The sequence below is a fragment of the Monodon monoceros genome, unplaced genomic scaffold (genome assembly GCF_005190385.1).
Source record: "Monodon monoceros isolate NGI ecotype Baffin Bay Population unplaced genomic scaffold, NGI_Narwhal_1 Super_Scaffold_3, whole genome shotgun sequence".
In the NCBI taxonomy this organism is placed as follows: domain Eukaryota; kingdom Metazoa; phylum Chordata; class Mammalia; order Artiodactyla; family Monodontidae; genus Monodon; species Monodon monoceros.
The window spans coordinates 23,585,538-23,594,640 of record NW_021703780.1 but is presented as its reverse complement, the minus strand read 5'-3'; the positions used below and the strand labels follow the sequence as shown (position 1 = coordinate 23,594,640).

Here is a 9,103-nt window from a genome sequence, read left to right as displayed (position 1 = left end):
GAGGGCCACCCAGCTGTCTCCCAGTATCCACCCTTCCCTTCTTCTCAGTTTCCAGCTGGGCACAGGGGTGCCTGGAGTAAATAACACATATCCCAGCCTCCCTTGCAGCTGGATATGGTTAAATGACTTCACTTCAGCCTATTTCATATAAGCAGAAATGCTGTGCATTACTTCTGTCAATGGATTAAGAGGAAAGGATGTGTTTCTTTGCCCTTCTCTGTCCTACTGGCTGGAATGTGCAGTTTGGACAGCCATCTTAGATCATGAAGTAAAAACCATGTACTGAGGACGTGAGGCAACAAAGTGAGCTTCTAGCCAAGCCTGAGCTGCCAGCCTTGATCTAGACTTTCTATCAGAGAGAATGAATTTATATCTAGTAAACCACTATTCTAATTTTTTGTCTCTCACAGCTGAATCTAATCCTAACTGACACACATACTCAACTTTTCTGTTTGTTAGCCATAATGAGCTTCTGTGGCTCACAACCAGAGGAAACCAAATGCTAAGGAAGGAAGGTAAAAGCTTTAGAAAAATTAAAGGAAGCTGAGGCAAAGTGCACAGGACTTTAGAAAGACATTTCTAAATTATTACTGGCAGGGAAGTGACTACGATTATGTAAGGAGAAACTAGGCAAGCCCAGGCAAAATGTAGGGCTGGATTTTCATGCATTGTACACTGCAGAAATTATGGGCAGAGCAGATCTAGTATAACTCTGAGTGTTAATAAGGTGGTTGAGCTGTACTTTGGTTCTGCTCACATCTTGTGAAGGGAGGAAAGAAGTGGATGCAAGGCTGAGCTGAGAAATATTTAACAACTGCCTGGAGGCTGGGGGGAGTCTAATTAGCTGCATTTCCAGTTTCCGTGGTGTAAATATTCCCAACAAGGTCAACTTCAAGCTACCGACGTTATGTCAGTTGGCTCACAAAATTCCTGAAAATATCGCAATCTGCTCTCATGAGCTGGCTCCAGCACAGAAGAGGGCGGTGAGGGGCGCTGAAATAGCAATGCATGTAATGAACCTCACTAGGTGCCAGGCACTGTGGGAGCCATTTTGCATATATTATCTTCCTTAACCCTTCCACGCAACACTGAGGGGTAAGGCCAAACTTCGCCAACCATTAATCCTTTGGAGGAAAATTCCAATACATGTGGATTTATATTTATATATCTTCTCCACAACCCTGCAAGGTGCATTGGTCATTCCTATTATGGATAATTAGAAAAAGTAGGAAATGGAGGTTAGGAAGGAAAACTAGGGTGTAGTGGACATTACTTGGGTTTTGACAATGCAGCAATGACTCTCTCCTCCTCCTCTGACAATAGTCGTTGGATTCTTTGGGGAATTACCTGTGCACAGTCCTACTGAGCTTTCAGTTAAGATGTCCGTTCTTCCCCAGGCCCCTACCTAAACCAGACTAATCAGACTCTCTCTGCTGAAGCTTTGAATGATGAACATGCATGTGAGGGATGGAAAAAAACTAGCTGTCGTTCATTCATTTCAGCAGGTAGTGAGGGCAAGACTTGATTCCTGCTATGGAGTCCCCAGAGCTGCCCTAGTTCCTACGTTCCCTGAGCCTAGCTCTCTAGCCTTCCTTTCAGGCTGTGAGCTCTCCAATATGCTCCCAATGCTCAGCTTTTCTAAGTTAGCCATAATGAGTTTCTATGGCTTGAAACCAAAGAAATCCAAATGCTAAGAAAGGAAGGTAAAAGTTTTAGAAAAATTAAAGGAAGCTGAGGCAAATGCAGAGGGCTTTAGAAAGGCATTTCTAAATCACTACTGGCAGAGAAATGGCTACAATTATGTAAGGAGAATCTAGGAAAGCCCAGTCAAAATGCAGGGCTGGGGCTTCCCTGGTGGCGCAGTGGTTGAGAGTCCGCCTGCCGATGCAGCGGGCACGGGTTCGTGCCCCGGTCCGCGAAGATCCCACATGCCGCGGAGCGGCTGGGCCCGTGAGCCATGGCCGCTGAGCCTGCGCGTCCGGAGCCTGTGCTCCGCAACGGGAGAGGCCACAACAGTGAGAGGCCCCCGGAACCCAAAAAAAAAAAAAAAAAAAAAAAATGCAGGGCTGGATTTTCATGCATTTCACTGCAGAAATTATGGGCAGAGCTGACCTTATATAACTCCAGGTGTTAATAAGGTGTTTGAGCTGTACCATCAGATGCTCATCACAGGGTTTGTTTTTTTTTAAGCTTTTTTTTTTTTTTTTTTTTTTTGCGGTTCGCAGGCCTCTCACTGTTGTGGCCTCTCCCGTTGCGGAGGCTCGGGACGCGCAGGCTCAGCGGCCATGGCTCACGGGCCCAGACGCTCCGCGGCATGTGAGATCTTCCCAGACCAGGGCATGAACCCGTGTCCCTTGCATTGGCAGGCAGACTCTCAACCACTGCGCCACCAGGGAAGCCCTTAAGCTTTTCTTTTTGTTTGTTTGTTTGTTTGTTTATTTATTTATTTATTTATTTATTTATTTAGACGTGCTGCACTGGGTCTTCGTTCCTGTGCGCGGGCCCTTTGTTCTGACGCGCGGGCTTCTCTAGCTGCAGCTCATGGGCTCAGTAGTTGCAGCATGAGGGCTTAGTTCCCCAACCAGGGATTGAACCCGGGCCCCCTGCATTGGGAGTGCAGAGTCTTAACCACTGGACCACCGGGGAAGTGCCCTGGGTTAATAATCACAGGGTTTTTAAGTAAAGACAACTCAAACCATTTCACATCTGAAGTATCCAGGTTACCCTGTGGTTTTAGAATCACTATGAAACAGATGGGAGTATTTTTTTTTTAAATATTTTGATCATTTGGGTGGAGGACCAGAGAGAAAACACAGACCACTAAGCACTCTTAGTTAGCATTTTATCTTCTAGAAAGTAATTTACAATTATCTCCTTTAAAACTATTAGCAGCAGAGATCCTGGCAGGTTTCTAGTAGGGAAGCCAGGAGTTGTATTCGGGTTTGTGTGACTGCCCAGCATTTCTACTAGTTCTATGCCTCAGCCAAAATTTTTCCCATCACCCCTTCCTGCAGTGATCTCACCCTGCTCTGAATTCCTAAAATGCTGGCTTTCTGTCTCAACATTCCATTCATTTGACATTCAACACGGTGATTTGCTGGGTCTTCAGATGAGGAAAAGTACTTGCTAAGCTCTAATATACCAAACAAATGTTAGTTATTATGTTATTGTGTATGTGCATATATTAGTGTGTACATGTATAAAATACACACATATACTTGTACATATATGTGTATGTACAGTTATATAATTATTATATGTCTCTTATTTTCCCTTAACTAGGTTATAAACTTCTTGAGGCCCATTTATCCATCTTTCTGCCTTCCACTGCTCGTAGTTGGAACACAGTTGACAGTCAATCTACTGATGATTTGACTGCAGGGACTAGCCTCCATCATTTCTATGACTTTCAGCCACTTATCTCCACTGCCCTCCTGTGTCCTACAGGGCTGCTAGGAGGACTGAATGAGATAATGGGTGCAGAGCACCCTGGATTGGTTGGTTCCGTGTGGACTATGACAGAAAAAAACTCTCTTAGTTCCCCCTTCAACCTCTTGTCTTCCTTTTCACAGAAGTTTGGGTCATGGCTATGATCAGAAACACGTTTCCGTTTCTCAGTAATAGATTTCTGAAGAAGTTGTTTCTAGAGCTCTGAATGGGCGGTAGGAGAACTCATCCAACCAGAGCAGACTGATCTTGACTGCTTTAAAAGTGTTGAAAGCAAATGAAAGCCATCAGCTCGCAGTGAATGTTTTCACAATGCAGCAGTTTTCCTTCTCTCACCCCACTCATCATCTAGCCCAGTGCTGTCCAATAGAACTTTCTGTGATGACAGAAACGCACTATACCTGCGCTTTCCAATATAGTAACCACCAGCTACATGAGGTTTTTGTACACTTAAAATGTGGCTGATGCAAATGAGGAACTGAATTTTTTTTCATTATTATTTCTTTTTTTAAAATAAATTTATTCATTTGTTTATTTTTAGCTGTGTTGGGTCTTCGGTGCTGTGCCTGGGCTTTCTCTAGTTGCGGCAAGCAGGCGCTACTCTTCATTGTGGTGCGCGGGCTTCTGATTGCGGTGGCTTCTCTTGTTGCAGAGCACGGGCTCTAGGACGCGTGGGCTCAGTAGCTGTGGCTCGCGGGCTCTAGAGCGCAGGCTCAGTAGTTGTGGTGCACAGGCTTAGTTGCTGCGCGGCATGGGGGATCTTCCCGGACCAGGGCTCGAACCCGTGTCCCCTGCATTGGCAGGCGGATTCTTAACCACTGTGCCACCAGGGAAGTCCCTAGGAACTGAATTTTAAATTGTATTTAATTTTAATCAATTAAAATTTAAATAGCCACATGTTACCATATGCGACAGCACAGAGCTAACTTAAGAGAATCTGGGTCTTTTTGTTCATTCATTAATTTACCATTCAATCAAAATCTACTGAGTACCTAATATAAGTTAGGCACAGTACTCAGCCCTGACAGGGGGTTCAATGGTTAGTCTCACCTGAAAGAGCTCAAAATTTCTTTGAGGAAGGGACTTCCCTGGTGGTCCAGTGGTTAAGTCTCTGTGCTCCCACTGCAGGGGGCATAGGTTTGATCCCTGGTCAGGGAACTAAGATCCCACATGTGGCATGGCCAAAAAATTGTTTGAGGAAACAAATGATCTTTTGAGATGACCTCAAGACCTTCATTTGTCTTCTGACTATACCATGTCCTCTTGAAAAAAGTAGCTGGAGATTTCTTAGGCATGGGTCACCCTGCAGATGTCCTTACCTCCCCGACTTCCCCTGCTGGATTAGGATCCTTGCCTGAGCTAGAGGCAACTCCCAAGGGCTGGCAAGAGTCCAGCGATATGACCATAGGAGAGAATGCCCAACAGGGCTGCCCAACAAGGTTCTTCTACCCTGGGGCACGTGTGCATAACCCATTCAGAGTTTGAAAGTGAGACACAAGCAAGGACGCAAATATCAGAGCAGCGTAAAACCCCAAGGACAACGAGCTAGGGCAGTGAGCCAAATGATAATGTTAATAATGAGGATTGTTAAGAGGCAGGGAAGCGTAGAGGTTGGTTGCTTTGTCTCGGGAGCCAAACTTCCTGGAATTCAAACCCAGCTCTAGCCCTTGCTGCCGTGCAAAGTTTCTGTGCTGTATCCTCACCCGTGAGAGGGATGTTGTAAAGGCCTTCTTCTCAGAGACTTACCCTGAAAATTAGATGAATAGAACATGGAATTGAACCAGAGTAAGTTGGTTCCAGCGTCCACTCTCTGACCGATGTGGTACACTGCTGGATTTGGGATGAGGTAGACTAGGGTTTGAATCTAACTCCCGCTGTGTAATCTTGAGAAAGTGGGCTGCCTCATGGAACTTCTCATTTTCCTCTTTGGTAAAATGAGGATACAGACAATGATGACAGTGGAGGTTTGTGAAGGTTTAATGGATTGATTCCTAGGTAGTGCTCAGATTAGTGCCTCCAGGGCACTGTGTGTGCCCAAGCAGCGTGGGCCTGTGTTACTTCACACTATGCACCGGGGCCCATGCAGGGCCACGCGGCAGACACTGAGGCTGGGGAGAGCGGCAGACGGAGAGATACTGAGTCACAGGGTGCGCTGGGTGGGCCGGGAGGTGGGGTGTGCTCCTGGAGCTGCTTGAACAGCAGCGTGGCTTGAAATCACTGTGGCCTCCTAAAGACATGACATGCCAGTTCTTCAGGGTGCAGATTGCCGGATTCCAGCCTATCCCTGTCCCCTGAGGTAACCTGCATGTCAACCTGTTCTCTGACAAGGAAAACGTTCTGACTTGACAGGTTTGATGCAGGAACTTACAACAGGGACATTTTGATGCAACTTCCTTAGAACAGTCCTGTCAGAGTGTAAAATGGTAAACCACGGCCATTTCTTATAAAGTTAAATATATTCTGAGTTATACTACTCCTAGATATTTACTCAAGAGAAAAACACACGTCCACAAAAAAAGTTGTATGTGACTCTTCATAGCAGTTTTATTCGTAATAGCCAAAATCAAGAAAAAAACACAAATGTCCTTCAATGGTGAATGAATAAGCCAACTGTATCATATTTATACAATGAAATACTATTCAGAAATCAAAAGGAAAGAACTACTGATTTGTGCAAGAATATGGATGAATCACAGTTATACTGAGCAAAAGAATCCAGACACAAAAGAGTGCCTACTGTAGTTTTATTTATATGACATTCTAGAACAGGCAAAACTACAGGAACAGAAATCAGGTCAGTTGTCAGTAGGGGCTAGGAGCGAAGAGAGGGTATTGATTCCAAAGGGGCATAAGGAACTTTCTGGGGCAATGGAAATATTCTATATCATGATTGCAGTGACATTTACACAACTATATGAATTTGTCAAAACTCATCAAACTGTACTCCTAAAAAGGATGGATTTTACTGTATATAAGCTATACTTCAATATACCTGGCTTTTTTTGGCTGTGTCGCAAGGCTTGTGGGATCTTAGTCCCCTGACCAGGGATCGAACCTGGTCCCTCAGCAGTGAAAGCACGGAGTCCTAACCACTGGACTGCCAGGGAATTCCACAATATACCTGGCTTAAAAAAAAAAAAAGTAATATCACCAAGCACTACCAAATTCTATGTGAAAGGGTGGGAGTCAGAGAGAGACAGGATGAGCACAACCCACAGGGATGGGCTGAGAGTATCTGGTTTGTACATTTCTCTTTTTTTTGTTTTTGTTTTTTTGGCTCCTCCGTGCGGCATGCAGGATCTTCATTTCCCAACCAGGGACCAAACCCGTGCCCACAAAGTCCATTAACCACTGGACTGGCAGAGAAGTCCCTAAATGCTGACAATTTAATAACTTTAGGGGGCCTTGTCAAAAAGTCCCTGGCATCAAAATGGCTGCGTCACAATGCCATGTGCACTTCTAAGCAATCAGAAAGATCAACAGACAAATATCTATAATATACTGTGTTTGGTGCCTCAAGAGATTTACGTACAAAGTAGATGGACTAATTCTACATGGAGGAGTCACGGGCACAGTTTCCCCAGGAGGTTGGAGAGAAAACAGCATGTGAAGAGTCCAATGGGTAAGAGTTTGGCATGAGTGAGAAAAAGTACAAAATCGTATATGGTGCCCTAGCTCAGGGAGCAGGGAAAGCAGTCAGGGAGTTGAGAGAGAAGCCTGTAAAGTTGCCTGATTCGGGTTGGGAGGCCAGTGTCAGCCCCGCTAGAGAGTTTAGAGGCACTGAAGTTACCAACCCAGACACTGACTTGGTCAAGTCCTTCTTTTAACAAGAAAGCTCTGGGGAGGGAATTCCCTGGTGGTCCAGTGGTTAGGACTCCGTGCTTCCACAGCAGGGGGCACGGGTTCGAGGGAACAAGATCCTGCATGCCATGCAGCACGGCCAAAAAAAAGAAAAAAGAAAAAAAAAGAAAGCTCTGGGGAAGGCAGAGAAGATAGAAGATGGAATGGAGGGAGAAGAGTTAGGAAGGTTCTCTGTGTCCCATCCTTGTCATTGTTTCCATTGAAATCAAATGTGCCTTTCTGGTAGTGTATTGTTCTGAATACCAAAAGTATTAGGTAAGTAGGTCTCAACTAGGATACATCAGCCCCGAAGGTGGCTCAGGTGCCCAGTACTTTGGGACCCTCTGTCTCTTTCCTGAACTGGGGAACCCTAGCTCTCAAGCAACCTCTTCATTCGGGCTCCCAGGGTTACCACCAGTTGGTCTGTGTGGGAGATGCAGCAGTCACAGGAGCAAACCCAAATGGTCGTGGTTGGCAGTGGAGATCATCAGAGCCAAGGGACACATGATAACTTTCAGCCTCCCCTTGTGAGTAATCCCCTTCAGTGTCGGGTGGTATTTCCAACCGGGGGAAACAATTGACCAATGGTCTGGGAAGAGAGAGTGTCATAAAAGGGCCAGGGCCGCCCGAGCCAGGATGACGGTAGCAATGGGGCCCAGACATTCTAGGGAATCCGTGAGTGATGGAGAGAGAACATGAGGGAAAGCAGGGCTACTGGCCAGCCCAGCCCAGCTTCCTCTTTCATGAGCTCATAGTCAAAGCCAGGCCAGACCGGGAGGGTGCCAGCAATTGACTGAGCTTGTTTTTTCCCTAACTTGGTTCTGAGTCACACAGGGCATCTACCCTTCCCAGAAGACCGCCTTAGGTTTCACCCCGGGGCAGCCGATCAAGCTCCAGCACTAACACGCGATCCCCACTCTCGCTGGAGGCGGGCCAGCCGGGAGCACCTGCCCCGCCACCGAGGCCTCTCTGGGCGGAGGCTGGACCCCTCCCAACCTTCAAAGAAAATGGCCTATGCAGGCAGCTGCTTTGGAGGTAGGAGGGAGGCACTGGCTAACTTTTGAATACACAGGGGAGACGCTGCTGAATCAAGGAGCTGCCGGGGAGGGAGGCCCATTCGAGAGCCTTTAATCTAAGCCCTTGACTTTACAGATCAACTCATTCAGTAAATACAGGGTGTCTGAAAAGGCAGGACAAAAGGGGAAATGCTTTATTTGTTGCCCTTCCTGCCCACCCCCCCCCCCACATTACGCTTTGAATTAAATCTGAGTCATATTCTCCAATGCTGACATTGGAGCAATCTACAGAGAGACTCCCACATGAACACCTCTAATATTAATGAATTAAAGAGCCCTATGTTTCTAGCCTTTTCAGGTAGTGTGTATGCTCTAGACACTGAAAATAGAACGATGAACAAGATGGATAAAGTCCTGCTTTCACGGAGTTATAATCTGGTGAGAAGGAAACTGAGGCCAGAGGGAGGAGCCACACCCCTGGGGTCCTAGGAAGCCAGTGTTGGACCAGAACAGGGATGCTGGGTTCTTTTCCCAGCTCCCCACTCTCAGCAGCCTCTGGGGAAGTTTGGCTGAGTTGGACTGGGCTGGGCTGGGCCAGGCTGGGCTGAATCCAGGGCAGGGGATATCATGTTCTTTTGTGACCTTGCCTTGGGCCTCCAGGCACCCTTGCCATCCTTTTGCGTCAGGGAAAACTGCCAGGGCCTGATCTTGGCCCTCCTAAGGCCCAGATGAAAGTCTTTGGGGGTCATTTATTAACTTGCTGCCTAGAACTCACCACCGCCACCGCCCCCCCATGCCTC

The 9,103-nt window shown here is 46.6% G+C and overlaps 1 protein-coding gene and 1 non-coding gene across 2 annotated transcripts in view; one reads left to right on the top strand and one right to left on the bottom strand.

The window, feature by feature from the left end:
• Window positions 1-2,573: 2,573 nt before the first annotated feature.
• TRNAG-CCC lies at window positions 2,574-2,646 on the bottom strand. Its single transcript has one exon. It is a non-coding gene; the product is annotated as a tRNA-Gly (tRNA).
• Window positions 2,647-4,845: 2,199 nt separating this feature from the next.
• Window positions 4,846-9,103, top strand: part of DHX16 (DEAH-box helicase 16) — a 10,024-nt gene continuing 5,766 nt past the window's right edge. The window contains exon 1 of the mRNA XM_029243262.1: window positions 4,846-4,906. Within this exon, the coding sequence (XP_029099095.1) occupies window positions 4,846-4,906 (61 nt within the window). The remainder of the gene's footprint in view (window positions 4,907-9,103) is intronic.